The following is a 22,288-nucleotide window of genomic DNA, read 5'->3' on the forward strand; positions in this document are numbered from 1 at the left end:
GGCTGGATAGTCTCGAAGTCTCTTGTACAAAAATATACCCTATCCACCTTAAAATTAAGTACATATGTAGTGAAGACTTGAAATAGCATATGATTTTTTACATTTCAGCATAACCTCTAGTAAAAAGAAATCTGAAATCAGATGTTGACTTACTTAGGTGTGCTTGGTGGAAAACTCGTAACAACAGAGAATACTGATCCCAGTGGTAGAAACAGACCCCAACAGATACAAATGAGCAGCACAAGGAAAGATTCAGGATGGAGTCATGACCTTCTGAATGAAATAGTTCCCAGGTAAGAAGTGCAGTGCTGGCAGAACCGCCTGGTTGAGTCATCTGACGAGGTAACAGCTTGTATTTTCTGTCCCAGATGAAGTACACTGTAGGGGAAACTGCATATGGGCAGGAGCATGGACAAAAGACTGATTGTTTTTACACCGGTAATTTGGTGTTAGTAAAGTCTTAATGGGGTCCACTGTATTATTTGGAACTGTGAAAGTCTTTGGGATACAAGAAAACTTGGAAAGTGAAATAAAGAGCACATCATGTCCCATCTCCTTGTAGGAAACAAGACCACTTCGGAAATAACCCTCTGCATGAACAGTCAGCAGAATGATTTATTTATTCTTAATGTAACTGAATTTTATATGTTCTGGGCTTGCTTTTGTACTTGTGTTTATTTTCTTTTAAGGCTGTGTGGGAAACGGTCTCAGTGGGCCTTAACTCCATCTAACGGAGGGGATGCTCACTGCTGGTGAGGATTCATCCACGACAGAGTCAGTGAGATCCCTCCGAGTGAAAATGTATTTTTCTGTGTGTGTGAGTTAGGGGGGGTGTATGTGAATTCTGGAATATGAATACTGTCAGCAGAAAAATATAGTTGCTTTTTAAAAAATGCCAGCTGCTGCACTCTGGATTGTTGGGAATCTGTTCCATGTTCTGAATACATTTACCAGAAAATGAAGGCTAACAACTGAAATCGTACTCCAAGTTTTGCCTCATTTATCTTCTCTTTATGTCTGTAAATGAAAATGTAACTATTGCATTTTCGTAATTCCCAGAATTCCTTCAGGATGCAGACTTTCCTAGGTGCTGCATAGAAATGTACAAGCTGGAAGAAAATAGGACATCTGTGGTGCACAGATGGAGCAAAAACTTATCCAGAGTAAGCAATATGACCAGATGAATTACAGAAAGTAGGCAGTGGCAAAACTAGACTCTCTTACCTTTTAAGAAGCTAATTCCCTCCTCCTGTAATAGTGCAGCTAAGTGGAGTTTTACATAATGAGCTTTACTGGGAAATAACAGTATTGAACAAAACCATCCTGACCAACCTGTGCTGTATTTAACAAAGGCAAGGATGGGGCTCCTTAAATCTGGTTAAATAACAGCACCACAGGATGTGAAACCACTGGCTCATAAATTATAACTGCTTCAAGCAGTGGTTGAGAGAGATCGTGTGTCGTCAGATTGCCCAACATCTGGTTGAGAATTCTTACTAACAGAGCATTTAATCACATGCTTGACTTAAAATGCATACATTACTACTGTTACTGAATAGGTCTGCCATTCCTTTCTGAGAGTAATGGCAATATATAGCTTGGGCTTGAATCTGCAGAAGTTGCAAACAAAATAGCGTGATGTCTCAGTACAGTTGGGCACTGCTGAGCTCCTCCTCAGATGTGGCTGCAGTGTAAGTGAAGGCTGGATGCTAACAGCTTGTTCCCTTTGGCGGTTCTTGTTACCCTGAAGTTGTGGCTGTTTTCCCTTTTATTCAGAGAACCTGGGAGATGTCTGTGTACCAGAGCTTTAAACAGAATATCCTATGGGGACATCTCACATCCGGAGAGGCTAGGTGTTTCTCATCCTCTGCCATTCCTCACTGCTAAGTTTGGGGATGAGCAGTGGTTAAACGTAGAATTTCTTTAAATGATGAAATGCAGTTGTAACTCTATGGAAGCGCTTAAAAGAACAGCTTTCATTTCAAAGCCATTAGCAATGTAGTTCATGTTCTGAATATTAAAATAAGACACATTTAGAAGTGGGTTTGTTGTTTCAGAAGGTGCCTGCTACTGAAATGGTGGTTCAGAACATTAGAAGTCAATTACAAGTCAATCTGATGTGTGAGAATGAGTTGGCCTCGGCTCCCATAGTGAAACAGTTGTCTTCATTCTGAACCTTGCAAGCTAAGCAAGGGCATTTGCTCAAGAAATAAAGTTCCTGTAGGAAACCCAGGCCTGTAGTGCTTGCTGGTTAGCAGCTAATTAAACATTTTTATGTGCAGCAGATGCTGCATGGCGTCAAAGCCTCCCAACCTTTAAACTGCCTGTCATGCTGCCCCTGGACCGGTCCTTCCCATTGCAGGTGTTACTGTACAGTTTGTAACCTGAACTGGCTGCGTCTGTCTTGCGTGGCTGAAATACCCATTGCATATCTTGATTTGGCTTTATGAACTTGCTTTGTGTATAGCAATGTCACGGGTCATTTCTTGCTCTTTGGAGAGAGTTTTGCAAATCCCAGTTTAATAGTTCCTAGTTTGCTCCATCTGTTGACACGCTGCCAGCATTCAAGTCTCCGCAGTAAATCTTTTGTGGGACGTAAGAAAGTCCTTCCTCATCATCCATATAGGCTGAAATCTTAAACTGTGTTCTGTAAATCATTTATCTCTGTGCTTTTTAGAGAGTGGCCTACCTTTCCCCTTGAGGCCATTGGTCTTGAATGTATTTATTTTTCTGGCAGAGCGCCATGAATGAATCATGGCCTGGAGCAGCTTACGGTCTGAACTCCTCTCTATTGTTAACCTAAAATACTTCATGCAGTTGTTACAGCGTTTCGCTATGTAAAACTTTTAATAGAAGAGAGATTGATTTCAGACTTGTTAGTTGCTTTTGAAGTTCCTTGGCACTATGTGGAAATGATTTCTTATGGTCATACAGCTGTAGTCCTCTAAAACAACTAGTGATTGTTGCACGGGAAGTTAGTACATGGGAATATGTTACCAACTCTTTGTTGTAATGAGGTGTGTTTGTCCTTTTCACAACAAATAGTCACTTTAGCTTTTCATTCCATTTGTACTTTTCCTGTTTATGCCTTCCTGCTTCATTTCCATATTGCTTTATTGTTTTATTGTTTCTCTTCTTAACTCTTAAGTCTTTCATTCTGTTCTTCAGACATTCCTCTCTTCTGGTTCGCCTGTTCTATCATGGATATTGTTTCATGCTCCATTCCCTTTTTTCCTGTGTAACAGTGCTTTCATTAAAGGCAACCAGGCAGATGATTTATTTCTTGATGTCTTAAAAGGCTTCTTTGTAATGAAGAGCCTGGACCCAATCAAACTACTAAGGATTTCCGTAGGTGAGTCAGCAGCATGGGCCTTGCTGGCTCTGAGAGCAGCAGTGCCAGTGGAGTATGTAACTCATACTTCAGAGGGAATAAACCAGATGACACAGGATGAATGGGAAATCAAGGTTTGACTGGATACATAACCACAGATTCTGGTTTCCAATTCTCTTTACAGTCTAATCTCAGTATTGTGTCCCTTTATTAACTCTCCTACCATTGTGAGCAACCCATTTGGCTGCTGCTAAACTTATGATCTGGGGAGTGCATAAAGCTACCACCCAGGATGCTGACTTCCTCTGTCAACATGCGTAAGGTGTGTTCCTTATCACTTGCTCATTTCCCCTTTTTCCAAGTATTTGAGCATTGAGTTCCTCCAGATGGCTGCTATGTGACCCTTCAGTATCAGCTCCATTGAATACACCAGACTTAGTTTCAAATGTAGAGGTTGTGTTTCTCACCTGTGCTTCAGTAAGGTTTCTCTTTAGATTTGCTTGACCTTCAGTGTCTGAATTTGGTGAACAGATGGAGAGCAACAGCTGCAGCCTTATCATAAATGAGGTGCCTCTAGGTTTGGCTGAAAAAGTGCGATCCCTTTCTGTTGCAGAGCTGGACTTTACAGTATCCCACAGCTTCCTGATGTTTGCAACAAACACCTTTGCCAAACTGGGAAGAGAAGGATGGAGCTAGATGCCAGTATTGCTGGGTGGCTTATGGAACTGAACTGTAGGGTCCATGTTCTTTAAGTCCATGGAGGTGGTAATGCTAGAGCCTGTTCTGACTTGGGAAACTGTAGAGTAAACATAGCACTTGGTGCCTGTCCAGTCGAGGGGGACCCAAGCAGGGTGGTGACTCATGCCTTTTCCCAGCAATTACTTTAAAAATAGAATTGAAATTGAAATATGCTTTGCAGGTCAGGATGTCAGGTCAGTGTGTGTGATAGTTTTTCATGGGTAAGGTGCTGACAGAGGACAAAGCATTCTTCATTTTCAAATTCACTTCTGCTGGCCACGTAGTCTGAATGTGTGGAAAATGAATTTTCTTTGTACTGTCTACTGCAGGAAGAACAGCTGTTACCTTTGTAAAGCTATTTTCAAGTATATTTTTGAGTGAACAGCTGCTCTGTCACTTTTGATACTGTAGTTTCGTACAGTTCTGTAGTGACCTTATTTACCTGGTTTTCTAGATAAAAATCTACAGTGCAGTTGTTAACTGATCCTGAACTTAATGACTGCTTTAGGGAGTCTCTTACTCTTGCATGTTTTAACCTCTTGCTCAAACTTGTTAAATCACAAATGTTAAGAAATTGATTAGGTTTTAGTACAGGAACAGGAAGCTTCAGATTACACATCCTGGAACTGGTCATGAAAACTCCCCAAGATTTCAGTTACATCTTTAGTCTCGGAACTTACATGCCATTTCAACCTTCAGAATCCACCGTGCTGCCCAAGCCTTTTCATTAATGGTGGATGGCTGCTTTGACAGTGAATCACATACTGTTTCTGAGGAAATGAAAGTCATGCAGCTGCAAAGACCAGTATTCTGACCTGCCTGAAACTTCATGCCAGTGTAATGGCTATGCAGGACTTTTCCTGGTTTTAAATTTGAGTAGAACCGGATTGTGAGGAGTTTGCAACCAGAAGGGGCTGTCTTTAAAAAATAACAATAAAAAATACCTTAAAAAGGTATTAAAAAGTTATCATATTTTGGTTGTCTTTTGGTTCCTTCACTTGCCTTGGTTGTACCTAGAGGCCTTCTTGGAAAGACTTCAGCCTGATGTTTAAGATGCCTCCCCTACTCAGTTAACCAAGCTAAGTAAATAGTTTGGTTAGATATCTCGTTTTGCCTTTATTAAACTCATTTGTCTGACTTCTCTTGCATGGAAGCTCTTTAGCTCTATGGTGCACTTGGTAAATTTGAAAGCTGCTGTTCCCAGACCATGGGTTATATTTTTTAATCTCTGCCTCCTGCCAAGGTCTCTCCAAAGCTCCTGTGTTAAAATTAGATGTGCGGCATGGGAAGGGGGCAGTGTTTCTGGGGTTTGTTTGTGGGTTTGGCTTTTTCTTTCAGTGTTGCCATCTTCAAGTTGTCTTGCTCTTCGGCAGTGATGAAATGCCTGACTCACTCCCTGTACGAGACAACAGTGAGAGCCAAGAAGTTTGTAGCTTCTTAGAAGGCTCCAAGCAGTGGTGCGGGAGGGGGAAGAGCTGATAGGAAGCAGCCTGCCAATGTCTTTCTCCTGGTGCTGTCGCAGAGCTTTGGCATTACAGGCTGGGGCAAAGCCATTTAAATCCAAATGAATTTCACAACAAAATCTACCCAATCTTTCTTTGTCTTCTTTTTGTTCCCTCCTTGCCTCCCAAGTCTGGTAATGGGGCATAGAGCCTAAAGGATGGATGAGGCTGTGCACACTGCACACTGCTGTACTCTGACTCTGCATTTTGTCAAGTAGTTGACTGAGTCAGTAGCAATTTGACAGTTTGAAAGTGAGTTTGTACAGACAGCAGTCGATGATGAACTACATCACTGTGCTGTAAGTTCTCATGACATTTTAAAATGGATTACATTTAAAGGTTGTACTTGCGTAGGTGCTTTTAAAATAAAGGATCTGCTTTCTTCTGCTCTACTTTTTGTTAAGGATGTGTCTCCTCTGTTCCCTCTCGAATTTATTTGTGACTAATTTCAGTGGGATTCTTTTTCCAACATAAAACTGAAATTGTGTTGTTTGTATTTAAAACAATAGAAAACCTCCCAGAACCCCAGACCCTTCTACCCTCCTGATTTCATGACTGAACTGAGCTGGTGGCTGGCTGGTGTTCCACTTGGATTAGCGCAGCTGCCCGAGTGGTGATGTGGTTCTTGTCCCCCATAAAGGCAGGGACTGCATCAGTGAGGCTGTGCTGGGGTCACCTGCAGCCTTCTGCAAGCCCTTCCGAAATCACAGTGCACATCTGGAGACCTGCAGGGACACCAGCTTGTTCTGGTGAGGTAACTGACCTTAGTCTAGAAGTTATTAGTCAGTAAGAACTTCAAGTCCTCAGTAATTCCTAATATCTGACCATAAGAGCTATAAAGTTGGCACATCATAGAAACAGTATGGTCCCATCCAACAAATGTGGCTAAACTGGATTCTTCCATTGTGATTCCCTGATGCATCTTGAAGCTGACAGTTTGGGATATTCAAAAGGGCTTTAGACAGCCTTCTGGTGTCCAGTTCCTTTAAACAGGCACGTTATTCTTGTCCAGCAACCCACTGCTGGTGTCTTTGGTTTAGAAGGAATTCTGGTGACTAAATAACTTTTTCTTACAGCCTGGAAATGTATGTAAGTTCTGTAGCTTACAGTGAGTTACTAGGCAAACTCTGAAAATAATTGCACGTCTTACCGTGAACTGCAACCTGTTTGTGATTTTAATGATCCCAGTTGCACGGGTTTCTCTTGTTCTGTGTGAAAGTTAGGATACAAATCTAGTAGGGAGTTAAATCTAGGGTGTATTTACTGCACAAGAAGATGGGCAGAATCAGAAAAGAAGTGGATAATGAATGGAATACGCTGAGTATTTACCTACATCTGTGCATCACTGATTAGACTGACTTTTCTTTTACACTGAGTTTGTTGTTTGGAGTTTTGCTGTGAACCAGTTGTGGTTATTTGCTTGGTGTTTAACAGAACTATAACGAGTGAAAGGCAGTGGGTTATGGCCAAAGGGGCCTTTTCATTTGTTAATCCAATGCTCCTTTTTCCCTTTTGTTTTTTGCTCAGCTATCTTGTCTGTCTTCATCTTCTGGGAACCTCCATAGGGTGGAATCTTCCTCTTCTCTGGAACAAAGTGAGCAGAAAGTAAGTGTGGTTAAATGTTCTGAAAGAACAGAGTTAGTGGTGTTCATATTTCTGTTTGACTCTGAAAGTATCTCATTGTTTGCTTGAAGATTATGCTGCTGTTATGACCCTGCTCCAACTGAAATTACACTGTCTCTTTTAATCTTCCTTTGGATGATGGGGCAGACAATTATGAAGAGGGCAAGCTTTGTCTTGAAGCAGGTAATAAATAACCATCTCCATCAACTTACAGTTTGGATCAACTTGTCTGTCTGGAATTACTGCAGTTTAACACATTATGGTCTAATGAAATAATAAACCATCTTCAAAAAAATGTAAAGTGTCTTTTCAAACCTTATGTGCCAGTGATGTGAATTCGGGTGGTAGCTTTGAGGTGCAGTGCAAATGAATCTGGCTTTTTACAGGGAAGAGTTTGAGATTCAGAGTTCAGCAGGATTAGCATTGAAGAAGAGATGTTTGCTTGTGAGGCTATGTAATTTTTATGATAAAATGTATTTTGATACAGGATTTTAAAAGCTGCTGTCATTTGGTGTATATCCAACCTATTTTGGTAAAAGGAGGTGTGGATAGATAGAGATATGAGTTGTAATTGAAGCAATGTCACTTTATGAAGCCTGTGACAAATAATGTGCTTTGGGAAAAGTTTCTCCTTTGGGCACAGACTTAATCATCTGTGAGGAGAGTTCAGTGTATCTTGGGCTTCTCTTCAGACTTAAGGTAACCGTGCATTCCTTTGTGTTGTAACACAAGTATCTGTGTTGCTGTTGTTAGAAAAGCAGAAACGAGGTTGCAGTAAGAAACTGGGAGAACTCTGATAAAGTCCTCTCTCACATGAAGACAGGCTGAGAAAGTTGGGGCTGTTCAGACCAGAGAAGAGAAAGCTGCATGGAGACCTCATAGCAGCCTTCCAGTATCTGAAGGGGGCCTATAGGGATGCTGGGGAGGGACTCTTCATTAGGGACTGTAGTGATAGGACAAGGGGTAACGGGTTAAAACTTAAACAGGGGAAGTTTAGATTGGATATAAGGAAGAAGTTCTTTCCTGTGAGGGTGGTGAGGCACTGGAATGGGTTGCCAAGGGAGGTTGTGAATGCTCCATCCCTGGCAGTGTTCAAGGCCAGGTTGGATGAAGCCTTGGGTGATACGATTTAGTGTGAGGTGTCCCTGCCCACGGCAGGGGGGTTGGAACTGGATGATCCAGTTTTTTGAAGTTCCTTGGCACTATGTGGAAATGATTTCTTTGGTCATACAGCTGTAGTCCTCTAAAACAATCCTAAAGGATTTCCAACCTTTGCTGTTCTATGATTCTATGCAGTGACTGCCAGCTGGCACATTACTTCCTCAGATGGGCGCCTGAAGAAAAGGTGCATCTCTTTGTAGCTGTACACTTAGTCTTGTTGATGGACACAACACATGCCCCCTGCTGATAGTCTTACAAGCTGAAACCACTTGAAAATAGTTCAACAAATTATGTGTGAGTCTCTTTCCACATGGAGATCCATGTCTAGTTAACGCTGAAGTTTTTCACAATAGTGAGGCATATCGCTGCTGTGGCCCATGTGTAGGGAGATGCTTGCCCAAGGCGTTTAACCAGCTGTTGTTATAGTGGAAATGTTTTATTTTCTTAGTTGGACATGGAACAGATGTCAGGCTTCATTTCAATAATAATTACAAGATTAATGGTTGAGTGGGGTCTATAGAACTAGGCTATCAGATCACCCTACAGACTGCAACTGCACTTGGTGTAATACCTCCCCCCCCATTAAAAAGGAAAATAATAAAACAAGTTGTGAAACAGTGGTAACTGTTGAAAGAAATGTCTCAAAACATACCCAGAAATGACCTAGCAGCATTTGTTGCTTGTGAAATCGGTGTCTTTCTGTGGAGCTCTGCTGACATGTTGGTCTGCAATGTTCAGTGGGCCCAGGGGATGTGGGCTGTCACAGAGACTTGGGGTAGGAAATCCTTGCTTGCTGAGCATCCTCCACAGCAGAGAACCAGGAGCCACTGCTGGTGCTAGCACAGAGAGATGGGGTCACTCAGTCCTGGCTCCTTCACACGGTTTCCTTGGCTGGACTGCATGGACAATGTCATTTCTCAGTGATGAAGGCATATGGAGCAGGAGTGGCAACTGGAGTCTGGCCCAGGATTTGAGTTGGACCTTTGGTGCTCTGCCTGGGTGCATGGGCTTGGGATGAAGCACTTGTGTTCTAGTTCAGGTACAAACCCTCAACCATCTGGGTCAGTTTGTGTTTCAGCAAATTATGGTTTCACTGGTATCTGAGTCAGCGAAGAGCCTTTGATATCATTCAGTTGTAAGTGCAGAATGAAAACCAAGTTTGAATCCCAAGGCAAACCAAAATACAGTTCATCAAACAAGATCGGGTTTGCTTTGCTAATTTGTGAGTTTGCCTTTTGAGCAGCTTGGCTGAGCATTAGCATGTGCTGAGTTCAGCAGCTTCAGCAAGGTTTTCTCATGGTGTGTTAGCTGGTAAGAGTTGTTCTCAAAGATTTCCAACATCCGACAGCTTGCACTTTATTATGTCTTGTGTTAACAAGCATTCCACCTAACTGCAGTGGAGCGGTCTGTCTGTGCCGACGGGGTTCCTGTGGGAATGCACAGGGTCTCTGTTCCCCGAAAGCCAATGTTCCCTCAGACTCTTCAGCTGTTTAATAAATATCCTGCTCCAAAACACTGGCTGGGAGCTGCTATAGCGTATCCAAAGGATCAAAAGCTGTTTTGATGGCTCCTTTTTCAAGCTCCTCCTTGTCCCAGGAGCTCTGTCTCTTTAAACAAAGAAACTGCCTACCTCTTCCCTTCCAGCGCTTACAAACAGGAGTGGCATGCTTTTTTCTTGAAGATAGGCATTAAAAAGGTTTGCAAGTAGTTTGCAGCAACTCATTGTCCTGATATGTACCAATGTCTACTTCAGATCTTTTCTCAGTGCCTGTGGTTTGGTTTTTGGTTTTCCGTATTTCATGGTATTTTTCTTGTCTTTTTTTTTTTTTCAAGAATTTATTTCAAGAATGTGTTTTTACATTATTGACTACCATTTTTTCAAATATTAGGTCATAAACTCCTGCTTGCTGGTAATGAAAATATTTTCTAGTAGTCTGGTAATACAGTATCAACTTTAAAAAATAAGAATATCGTACTATTTATAAATGTCATAAATAGAGAGTTTAAGAAATGTATAAAATAATGTTTGTGGTTGTTCTTAGACTATGTGCCTTTCAGCTTTGTAGCAACTGAAATCTTTCTATTCCATATACTGTGTGTGCTGAGTCGAAATCTGGATTTCATTTGGTGTTTGGAATGCACTTTTGGCTAGCGTGTGACAGCCCTGAGATCTCATGACCTGTCCTTGCAAGGATGTGAAAATGCTTCTGTATCAGTTAATCTTGCATGATTTTGATAGGTTTTGAAGTTGGAACTGGACAGCACAGACCCTCTGTGGAATCCGAACCTCTGATGGCCTCATTCCCATTCCCATTCCCTTCCTGAGTGCCTCCCATGCTGCATGGCTGCACCTCTGGGCAAAGGTGGGAACCCCCTCCACTGTTTCATATGGAAATTGAAGTTTTGGGATCTGAAATCAACCTTACTGCGTCTTGGTACTTTTTTCCCCTGGGAGAACAGACAGTTGTGCTGCCATTTATATACCTGTGCATTTATTATGGTAGCGTATATGTTTGTTGCATTGAAAGGAGGAGGAGTTGAACAGGAAACACCATGAGCAGAATTCTACTGCAACTCTTTGTATTTTCGTTGTGCTGTGCGCTTCTTGGGTTCCACCACAGACCTGCAGCCCTACAGAGCTCTGTGGTGGGGCCCCGGCTGGCCTGTCATCCCTCTGAAAGTGGCTCATTCGTATGTATAAGCTGTCAGATGGTTTAATGTCATCAAATTACTCAGAACAGGCAAAATATTTTAGCAAGATGTGCTCCTAAATTGCCGGAGTCCTGAAAATATCAAACACGCTCTGAGAATCCCAGCCTGGTTTGAGTTGGAAGAGACCTTGAAGCTCATCCAGCTGCCACGGGCAGGGACCCCTTCCACTAGAGCAGCTTGCTCCAAGCCCCTGTGTCCAACCTGGCCTTGAGCACTGCCAGGGATGGGGCAGCCACAGCTTCTCTGGGCACCCTGTGCCAGCGCCTCAGCACCCTCACAGGGAAGAGCTTCTGCCTAAGAGCTCATCTCAGTCTCCCCTCTGGCAGGGTAAAGCAAGCACAACCCGACACAACCACACCACGTTCCATTTCCCCGTCGCTCTGACCCCCGGCACCCAGCCCGGGGCGGGCACTGCGGCTGCTGCTCCTCCTCCTCCTCCTCCTGCTCCGGCTGCCGGGCGGGGCGGGGCCTGGCTGCCGCAGTCCCGCTTCCTGCCCGCCGCCAGCGCCGCGCTCTCTTTACCTGCGAGGTTATGATGTCAGCGGCTCATTACCCTAATTATGCTGACCTCATAGCCGGGCCCAGCCAATGGGGCCGCGGCGCTCTGCCCACCTGCTAGGAGGAGAATTCCATCATTCCTGGGATTCTTCCCCGGGCCCGTGCAGCGAGCGGCGCCGGGGTTCGCCGCGCCTGCTCCGCCTCGCCGCCGGGGCCCCGGCCCTGGCCCTGGCCCTGGCCCGGCAGTAAACAACCGGGTCTCCAGAGCGCTGTGCTGTGCTGCGCTGCGCCCCGCTCCGGCCCGCCCGCCCTAGACACGCCGCCGCAGCTGCTCGCCGTCCGGCCGGGAGCACCCTGGTGAGTGACCCGCGGAGCCGAGCCCCGCCGCCGGTGGGACGTTGGGGACGGGAGTGAAGGGGACAGGTGCTGCCCCGAGGGTGCGGCCCCGCCGCCCTCCCCGAGCGGGTCCCCTTGCTCCGGCCGCTGAGGGGAGCGAGCATCGCCCCGCCGGCTCTGACAGGCGGGACGCGGCGACCTCACGGCCGGGGCAGCTCCGTCCCGTCCTCCGCGCCGCGGGGCTGCCTCTGGGCCGGGCACCGCGCTGGTCCGGGGGCCGCCGTCACCATGAGGGGGCCCCGGTGGGTGGGGAGTGTGGAGTTACCTCAGAGAGCCCCCTCAGGCCCGGCCGCGCTGTCGGCAGCACCCGGCCCGCCCCGCTGCCGCGGGGGTTCGCAGCTCTCCGCCGGTGCCCCCGGGGGAGGGACGGCGGTGGCCGGGGCTGCCCAGGTAACGGCGGGAGGCGCGGGGGAGCTGCCGGGAAACGGCCCGCGGTTACCTGCGGGCAGCGGCTGACTGCCATCTTAAAGTCGCTCCTCGGCCTGCGCCGAGCGCACGGAACAGCCGCCGGTGGCACAGGGTCCTGTGGTGGAGCACCCCAGAGCTAGCCCGAGGGCACTGCCGGGGTGTTTGCGCCTGCTGTGTCCATCTGTAGGGACTGCTTAATGTACTCCGGAGCAGCGCGGCTCCGCTCTGCTCGGTCAGGCTGTCTTTGTGGTTCCCAGCTGTAATCGGTAGTAATTAATTGTCCGAGCCCAGCTTACTGCACATGGCAGCCGAGCACCTCTGTCCTGAGCGGTTTAACCACTGACGCCTGCCAAACCGTGCAGACAGCTACTTACAGCTTTACCCTGCTGGTGCTTCGGCATTATCGGAACTAATGGAGGTTTTTAAGTTAAACCGCAGAGGAGACTGGTTGATCAGGATCTCCAGGCTTCCTCCTGCAGGGTACTCTGATTAGATTTTCTCCAGCTGTGCAGTACGGAGTTGTTGGAGAAGCGGTTCTGGGGGAGGAACAAAGTGGAGGTTGCGAGAACTGAGCGAAATTCTCCTCGCAGTGCTATTAGTAACGCTTAGATCGGCAGCAGTCTGCCTCTCCCGCCTTAATGATGCGTAAACTTTCTACTTTCAGGCTCTTCTGCGAACTTCTTGGCCTTCATTTGTATTTTCCTGCCTGCAGACTCGCGAGGGTGTTTTCCATAAATTCCTCTTTGATTACCCGGTTATAATCTTGATGTTCAGGATCAGGCTGCGAGGCTTTTGGGGAGCAGTTACAAGAGCTGCTTTCAGTCACAAGTAAAGCAGCTCTGGCCCGTTAGACTGCTGGTGGAATTCGGGTGTGCCCGCGCTGTGCATGTGCATTGGGTTTGGGAGCAAACTGCTGGGCTGGAGCAGTTGTTGGATCACCAGCATCCTGGAGGCACGCTGTGGGGAATGGGGATGGCGTTTGCGTGCTGGGTGCTGTGTTTCTAAGCCTGCCTTACCTCAATGAGATGAATGCTACCGACTAGCTTTAACACCCACCGTAGAGTAGGGGTTAGGCCAGTGCTAAGTGCTGGGCACTGAGAAGTGGTGCTGGAAGGGGTGCATTGAATAGTGGGGTAGTATAAAATACACCCAGTCACTAAACCAGCGTAGAAAATCACTGGCAAAGGCTTTTGGGGCATGTTAACCAAAAAGCACTTTCACATTATAAAGCATAAGGAGGCGTTTTTTTAAATATGTGTAGCTTTGTTAACTAATACAGTATGGAGACACTGAGAAGGCAAACTGCTTTCGGTTACATTTGACAGCGTTCTGTAATAAGAGGCAGTTTCAGTTCAGTTCTGTTTTCTTTGGTTAGATGTTTCATAATATGTTTGCAGCAGAATGTGTAACGGAGGATGGACTGAGCAGTATTGTAGATATAAGACGTGGTCAGGTTAGACTTCTCCACCTTCAATTTCTTATGTTTGTTAGCATCCAATTTGAATACCACTGCTAATAGCATTCTTTTTAGAATGTTACTTTGGTAAGGAGGATTTATGCAACAAGCAAACAAAAAACACAAGGTAAAATGCCAAAGCTTTGCTTTAAGCTTTTAATTTTCTGTGTGATAAGTTAAATTGGGAAGCTGTTTCTGCTTGAAGACTTGCCTGTTCAAACACATTTTCCATGCAAAACAAGCATGGGGAAAAAAAAACAACCAACCAACCCCAACCACCAAAGTACTGAATAAATACATGACAAAAAACCCTCACCAAAAGGGGTGTTCTGAGGATTCTTTGGTGGAGTAGCATGAATTCACTCTGAAGACTGGGAGTTTAAATGCAGAAGGATGATCTGTGCTACGTGACAGTCACACTTAGGGTTAACATTTCACACAGGTATCTCCACAGGGTTTATGTACCTGCAGGGAGAAGCTCTGATTTAAGTGCGGTTGAAGGAATTTAAACGTGTTGTGGCTATTGAGGACACATTGAATACAACATGCTTATTGTTACTCTCATTCACAGTCCAAATATGCTTTACTCTTTCCTTTCGTAAAAAGTGAAAGATGTTGACCTAGTTTGCATCAAGCTTATGCTTTATCTTCCCTTACTCTGTAGACTTATTGATTGTGCTGATAAATTGTGTCTGCATTTCCTCTTCAGTTTAGCTTTCTTCTACTTCAGTCAGATGGAGACTCTTTCTCTAGGTGCTTCTGGTTCTGAACTGGACAGGAAAGTACCATGCCTGTACCTTCCTGGATGTGAGCTGCTTTTGACCTGTCTGACACTGATCTTCAGTTAATCTCGTTTTCCCAATACTTTTGTTTATCTACACTTCACTTAAGTCCTCACTCTTGATTGTTTCTTGAGTGTCTTGGTCCTCTCTCACTTTCTGGTTGTTATAATGGGCTTTGTTTATTAATCCACTTCTTCTCCCTCCAACCTTATCTCTGCAATTTCACCAGACGTATGAATTCAAGTACCAGACTTTTCTCTACATCATTGAAGGGTTCAACCTTTCTCTCTCCTTGGCATCATGTAGATGTCTATCTCTAGTTCACACTTGCCAAGCTTGAGAGAGCACTTTCTAGTGTCTGCTTTCAGATGGTTCTTATTAATGTGTTAGCAATGGCTGTGGGCCATGCTGCTGTTCTGTCAGTCAGACCTGTAATCCAAGTATCTTTATGACTTTGACCTCTTTTTAGATCTTCATGTCCAAATGACATATAAACTCTTCAGATTTTTCTTATCTGCACAGCATGCCTTTCATACAGGTCTTCTGTTCTCATCGCCCAACTTTTTCCTTCTTTCTGTCATCGAAGGTGTTATTTCAGTTACTCGTTAACAGCTGTTACACAAACCCCATCATATCTCCATCATAGAGACTGCTGCTGCAAACAGAATCTTCGAGGTTATGTCAAATCTTATCTGTCTCTTTGCTATTCCTGCTTTCTTTTGTTAATCAAGTAGAAAGTTCTTCTCTTTATTTGAAATCTTCCCTGACATACCTCCCTGTGAATAATAACTTTGTGGGATTAAATAAACGCCTCGTTGTTCAGTCTGCAGTTAGTCTCTGGTGCTGTTTCTCTACTGCCTGTTTACTGAAGCTTCAACCAAGCAACTTGAGGGGTTTTGCCTGCATGCCTTCCCTGCTGCTTGGAAGGTGCTGTACAACCCATGAGTTGCTTAACTGTTAATTTTAACAAGATTTCTTTTCTCCATAGTCTTAAAAAAAAAATAAAAATGTTACCTGGCATTCACAGAGCTGAGAGTACTCCATATGTGCATGGAATGTGCAAAAGATTGAAAAGGAGAGGGAGAGTAATGTGCTGTTTCATTCCGCTAATAGGTGTTATGTTCTTCAAGTGTTGCATAAAAAACCCGCAGCGCATCAGTGTTTAGTAACTTGCCTGTCAGATGTTGTGTCTCTGTGATTTGATGTTCCAAGTCTTTGCTGTGTTTTCAGAATGTTTCTTCACTGCAGTGTAGGTGAGATGACAGATCAGGGGGATGTTGAGTGGAAGCGGTTAACTGATAAATAAAAGGATTAAGATATTAAACTAATATTTGAAATTACAGTGGGTAACACTATTTTGAATGCTTGTAAAAGTACTTTTGGTTTGTGTCTGTAACAGTTAAGGTTTTGTAACAAGTGAGAAACTTATGAAACTGTTCCCACAGTATTTAAATTGGAGCTATCCAGGGGAGGTTCAATTTGTGTTCTCAGTCTTTGCTAGTCACTTGTTTTCCTTTTTGAGTGTAGAGTAATATACTTGCACACAGGCTGCAGAGCTGGGTTTTTACCCAGTTAGGGATGCTAACAAAATCCAGCTTAGATCCTTGTTGGTTTCTGCTGTACAGATGGGTTTCTGTGTCTCACAGAGAATTAGCTGCCTTTCATCACGAGTGTGTTGGCTTTTTTTTTGTCAGAACCCTGGAAATTGAGCTATTCTTTCATTTCTGAAGCATGAGGCCTTCTGAGGGTGACTGGGCTGTTCTCTAAAGGCTGCCATGGAGTAGCTGTAGCAGTCGCTGTCCTTGCCGCGATGGAATTAGGGTTTTAGGCTGCGAACTAAGAAAAGATTCCTCCTCTCTCATTCTCATAGGCAACCTTCATTTCTTTCCTGAACTGTTATCCCTGGCTTGTGAATTTAGAGAGAAAGGTACTTCATATTACTTGAAAAAATAATCCAGAAGTTGATAGCTCCTTGAAGGTGATTTTCAGAACTGTAAATGTGTTCAGCATGTTTAAAAGTCACAGTACATATGGTATGGCCCCTGGAATTTGCAGATCTCTTGACAAACAGTGTGGCTTCAAGGAAGCTCTTGAATGACCACAGCATTCTTCACAAGACCTTAACTGTTAGGGAAGTACTTCTGCAGCTCTCTCATGATGTGATCTTTAACAATATGCAAAGCTACAAAACTCTGTTAAGGCCAGTTTTAGTGAAGTTGTTTTTAAAGTGTCTAATTTCCTGAACAGAATTAAGACTTGGTTCCTGTTTCCTTCTCTCAGTGTGGACTTCTGTCACTAGCTAATTCTCTTACTAGGAGCATGTTCCGGAAAGGGATTGGGCATCTGCTAGTCCCATTATTTGAAAAGTTCTGGAAATCTTAAAGCAGCAATTTATTTCCAATGAGACATATTAGTATCCTTTGTATTGCTCTTTATCAAGAGGGTTTTTTTAAAGAGTTGACCAAAAGCTGTGTATTGCTGGCTTTGAAAGGTAGGACAGAGCTGGTTATTACTAAATCATGAGTTAGCCTTTGGTTTGGCATAGCTGCATCATCTGTTCATATGTCTGATCTGATCAGACATATTCTAATCATTGTTCCAACAGAATTTTCACTCTGATAGAGGAATGTGTGTGAAAGGGTTGGTAATTGACAGCCTGGTGAGAAATAAAGTGGTGCTATTTTAGATTCTGCAAAAACAAAACGGGAAAGAAACCAGTCATCAAGGTTGAAGGGATCAAAGTGGAATGATGCTGAAGGCTTCTTTAACGAATGCTCTCTTCCAAGTTTTTGCTTTGGTTTGGAACATCAAATATTGTATAAAGAAATGTTTAATGAAGACACACTTGGTAAAATAAGAATCTAACATCTTGTTTCCTAAAACCTCTTGCCTGCATGTACTGTCTTTAAATGAGAGAGTTAATTGATTTTATAAGTTGCGTTAAAACACTGTTCTTGAGCAAAAGCTGATTCTGACAGGGAGGGAGATGCATAATCCTCAAGTGCTATGCTGAGTTATTTTAAGTACGTCTCTTCCACTTGCACAGTTCTGGGCAAACAAGACTGGATTTATTTTTTTATTGAAAAGAGAGGGTTTAAATTTTAAAAATACTTTCAAAATACTTTCTGTTTCAAAAATCTTTGATTAGTTTTCAAGTCTTTGACATTATTTAGGCTGAGGGAGGGAGGATAGGGAGGTTTATTATTGATAGCGCTAAGTCAAGGAAATTGCTTCCCAAACATATGCTTGTTGTTATGTCCATATACATGTGTTTGAGATTTAGTAGTTGCCACTACCTTTTTAAGCTCATACTGTGAAGTCAGTTCCAGTAAGCAGTTCTTATGTCAGACCAGCATGCTAGTTTTGCAGGGGAAAAAACCAACAAATCTCTTAACAGTCTGTCCTGGGTTCAGCAGTAGCGGTCATTTTTCTCCTCCTTAGTAGCTGTTGCAGTGCTAGTGTTATCAGCATTGTTCCAAGGCTGAAAGTCAAACCCACAGAAATGGGGCTCATTTTCATGTACAGGAATTGTGTGTTGTATGGGAAGAGAAACAGGGAAAAGCTCCGAGGTGTGATTGTGATTATACAAGTTAGTTTTCTGTTTGTGTTATTACAGACACACACACACACACACACACACACACACACATGATGTTTGTATGTTCATGAGTAAGAAAATGTCTTAATGGCTTATAAGCTTTGGATGATTCTACTTTGGCTTAGGAGAGTATGGAGTGCAAGTCCATTGAATACTATGGATCTAAAGCAGCCTTACCCTCATGTAGGCAGTCAGGCCAGCTGTCATCTTCACTTCAGATGAGTTGCATCTTTTGATATTGTCTCAAGTAGCTATTTACTGGCATGGAAGGCTGGCATGTGGGAGGGAAAATTGCCTATAGCATATAGCACATAACCCTTCTGCAACTAAATAAGCAGTGATCACCAGCTTCAGTCAAATACTTGAGAATTTGGTCTTTTGGCTTGTTTTGGAGGAGTAGTTGGTGGGAAAGCTAATTCCAGTGTTCCTTGTTTTCAGCAATGACTTAGTTTTAAGAAATCATGTGGTAGTTTAACATGAAAAAAAGCAGCAGAAACCTGCATTTTTGATTCTTTCTGCTGTTGTGCTCTTGTTCATGACTACTTCCTTCTGTAAAATGTGGTGTGTGTGTGCTATGAACAAGTGGCATACTACCTAGGATGTTGTTTTGTGGTAAGGACTCGGTGAGTTTACTCTTTGAAACTTTGGCTTTGAATTTTCCAGGATCCAGAGAGGAATGGAGACTCCATTGGATGTTTTGTCGAGAGCAGCATCTCTAGTACATGCTGATGATGAGAAACGTAAGTCTGAAATTTAGTTCTCTGCTTTGTTGAATCCAGATGCTTTATGTTTATGCTGTGTATCAGCCTAGATGCTGTGTTCATCCATCTGTGCATCCATCTGAATCCAAGACATGTAGAAAAATGTCTTCAGAAGCCCTTCAAAGGTTGTCTTCCTCGCGTCCAAAACCAATACAATTAAATTAGTACACAAGAGGGAATCGTTCCTGTGTTTGGAAAATGTACTTAATGACTCATATAAAGGTGCTCTCTTTTCCCAGCTGCATTTGCTTTGTTAGTGAACAAAAAGTTATAATGGAACTGGTGTTGAACTGGAGATGGTTTGAGAACTCATGCTCCTTAATAATGTCTGGTAGACCCGTTCTTGTTTAAGAACACATAACTGAGTGGGCTTAAGTTTCCACCCACACATAACTGGGTGGGCAAAGATTCCTTTTCAGCTCATAAAAACTAAGAGGTGGACTATTATCAGTAATGAGCACTTCATTTTCCTTTCCCAGCCAGCAAAAGGTGAGTACAGGATTTTAACATAGCAATTATATCAGCTCCAGCTACAGAGACTCATGATGCCACTCACTGCTTTTAACGTTCAGAATAAGTGTTTAAGATGGGTTAACTAATGTTACAATAGTGTTTTCAGGTCAGACAAGTTGCAGTACTACTTTGTAGATCAGATTGTTCTCTCCATGTTTAGTAGTTTTGTCCAAGTAGTGTAAGCACTCAAGGAGTGTATGTATCTTGGATATCAAGCTGTACAGATGCTGACTAGAAAATGCTAGTTTGGATTTCAGACTGCTTTTGTGTGTAGCTTCTATGTATAAAATCACCTTCTAAGACAAATTCAGCTTTTCTTTTGGTCTTTGTTCCTTTATTCTGTCGATATTTTTTGAAAAGCAGTTGCCTCAAATGTTGAGTAGAAACTGATTTACTGCCGTTGAACCTTCTAAAATAACTAACTGCCAAGTAAACACACACGGTGTATTGGGGCAAGTCCCGGAATTTGTGTGTATGTTCAAATAACCAAGGTAATAGTGGTGCACTCTTCCAGAGGTTTGTAAAATGAAGGTTTCATTTCATGGCTCTTTGCTTTATAATGGGTATTGGGTTTGGTGTTCTTTCATGTTCACCTCACTGGGACGCATACCAGTTTTACAGATCCCACTGTAATAGGATGACTTGGTTGTCTGCTAGTTACTTACTGTTACTAGTAAAATGAGTAACAGGCAAAGTCCTTGAGGAACTTCTCTGGCCTGGAGGGTTTCTCTTATAAGCTAACATACATCTGTAGAAAAGGCAAAAGTTTAACTTACTTTCTTTTCAATACATTTTCTTGATGCATTTTGAATATGTATTCTCCATTTTCTCAGCTTAGATGCATTCTTTCTGGTTAACTTGCCTAAGACTCTAGTTTGAATTCCACAGGGTAGGAATGTTGGGCTGGATTTAGAGAATCCAGAGGAAGTCTGAGTCAGTGCAACTTGCATGTGAGGAAGCTGATCTGTATCTGGTTCTAATTTATGTTCCTTTAGTCTTACCACTTAGACTTAATTAGATTTATGCCACTCTGCAGCTTCTAACTGATGCTGTCTCTGAGTTTGTCCTTTTGTTGTGCATATTGCACACCAAGAATGCTGGAGTACAAAAAGCTGCTAAGAGGAAGAAATGAGACTGGTCACTGAACTTACACTTCTTTTGTGTCAGCTTTTGTGGAAACAGTGCCAGCTGGACCTCGCTCTGTGTTACAAAGTGGGTACCAACACTTGGAAGTTATTCTTAATCTTGAATTTAGCAATTATCCTTGAGCTTTCCAGTAAGGTGCCTGGCTTGCTGCTTCTGGAATTCTGTGGTCCTGTCTGTACTTCTGTGTCCCCTGATGGGAGAGGATAAAGATATTTCCTAATGGAGTTCATTGCTTACTTACTGTCCAAGCTTGGTCTTCTGTTTCAGTGGAAGGGAAGGATATAGTGGTATAATTATCAGCCAGTCACCTTAAAGGCTTGTCACTAATTGCGTACTTGTCAAGTAAGGGGAAAGGATTGAAGAAGTCTGTGCTGTTTAGGAGCAGCTGTCCAGTGCCAGACTAGGTAACGTGCAACTATTTTATCTGTAAGTAAGACCACAGTGTAAGCTGGTAGTGTTTAAGTAAAGACAAAGAATTACTGAAAGTACAGTTCTACTTCCCATAATTGCGTTGAACAGCAAATGTTTAAACCTGAAGGAGAATTACAATTTTGTATTTCTCTCACGTGAAAATAAGGGGTTTGGGAACTGGTCTTCCAGTTATCAAGTGTTTTAAAAGCATAGTCTTGTTAGTGAGAAAATAGTGAAGGAAAATGCTTAACAAGGAGTTGCACTTGCAGAAGCTGATAGCACTGTGTACGCAGTCTGTGCTGATTTTATAGTAACACTTAACTTACACTTCCCTCCAATATACAACTCCAGTTTAAGAATATGGGAACGAATGAGAGAAACATGTTTCTCACTCTCTTGGGGTAATATAGTGAAAAGTCTGCTTTTGGCAAACGGAAGAAAATGTACTTCCACAAGGAAATGAAAGGTTTGGAAACAGCTAGTAAATGCCACAATAAAGGTCTAGGTAATAGCTTTGAATTCATATGCATTGTACCAAATCCATACCTGTTGAGTCTTGATTTATGTTTTGAAAAACTGATACAGGACTTAAAAAGGCGATCTTTGATCAAGCCATGCTTCTTACACATGTACCATCAGTTGCATGTGTCATCCTTGTGTGAATGGAAGCCTGCAATTGCTATACCACACTTTTTGCCTGTGAACACTGTTATTATTTAGCAGCAGTTTCTTTTATGTGGTTTAGTTTAATCCACTTCAAATAATTAAGCTAGACCATACAGTTGATATTTCTAGTACAGAAGAATTATTGTGCTTTAAAACCCATGCCCTAATCCCTTTTGTGATAAAATCCTCATGTAGACAAGCCCTACAAATCAGTTTTTTACTGTTCTGGTCTTCATTCATATCAGTCAGTTCAGTGAGGGAATGAATCTGTCCTGGCTACCATCTCATAATTAATAAATATGCAATGAATAGATGTTTTGGATAGCTGATCCTAAAAGCATGTCACTTTAAGGCTGTGTTAAGAACAACTGATTATTTTTTAACACTCTTGGAGAGGATGATGAATCTGTAACCTGATTGTCTTTAAATACAAAACAATCTATAGTAGAATTAGACATGGGTGTTTCTGTTAAAGATACTGATGATGAAATATTTCTAGCATCACCACGACTTTTCACCTGCACTACTGTTTGTTTTGTAAATTGATAACAAATTATGGGCAGCGAGCTTAAGGTAGGTTTTAATA

At 43.0% G+C, this 22,288-nt stretch overlaps 2 protein-coding genes across 5 annotated transcripts in view; both read left to right on the forward strand.

Moving 5' to 3' along the window:
• The window catches only part of TAMM41 (TAM41 mitochondrial translocator assembly and maintenance homolog), a 32,174-nt gene extending 24,705 nt beyond the window's left edge, over positions 1 to 7,469 (forward strand). The window contains exons 8-10 of one of the 4 annotated variants that reach the window (XM_057404228.1): positions 158 to 293; positions 7,099 to 7,165; positions 7,266 to 7,469. In XM_057404228.1, the coding sequence (XP_057260211.1) occupies positions 158 to 293; positions 7,099 to 7,165; positions 7,266 to 7,283 (221 nt within the window). In that variant the 3' untranslated portion in view covers positions 7,284 to 7,469. Of the gene's footprint in view, positions 1 to 157; positions 294 to 689; positions 785 to 6,080; positions 7,000 to 7,098; positions 7,166 to 7,265 lie in introns of those variants that run through there. The other 3 variants (XM_057404230.1, XM_057404235.1, XM_057404233.1) reach the window with 3 other exon arrangements.
• Positions 7,470 to 11,859: 4,390 nt separating this feature from the next.
• The window catches only part of VGLL4 (vestigial like family member 4), a 75,869-nt gene continuing 65,440 nt past the window's right edge, over positions 11,860 to 22,288 (forward strand). Inside the window, exons 1-2 of the mRNA XM_057404238.1 lie at positions 11,860 to 11,922; positions 18,869 to 18,945. Coding sequence (XP_057260221.1) covers positions 18,882 to 18,945 — 64 coding nt within the window. The 5' untranslated portion in view covers positions 11,860 to 11,922; positions 18,869 to 18,881. The remainder of the gene's footprint in view (positions 11,923 to 18,868; positions 18,946 to 22,288) is intronic.

This window comes from Pezoporus wallicus, unplaced genomic scaffold, assembly GCF_028554395.1.
Source record: "Pezoporus wallicus isolate ANWC-B61680 ecotype Strahan unplaced genomic scaffold, APGP_CSIRO_Pwel_v1 contig_5935, whole genome shotgun sequence".
Lineage (NCBI taxonomy): Eukaryota > Metazoa > Chordata > Aves > Psittaciformes > Psittacidae > Pezoporus > Pezoporus wallicus.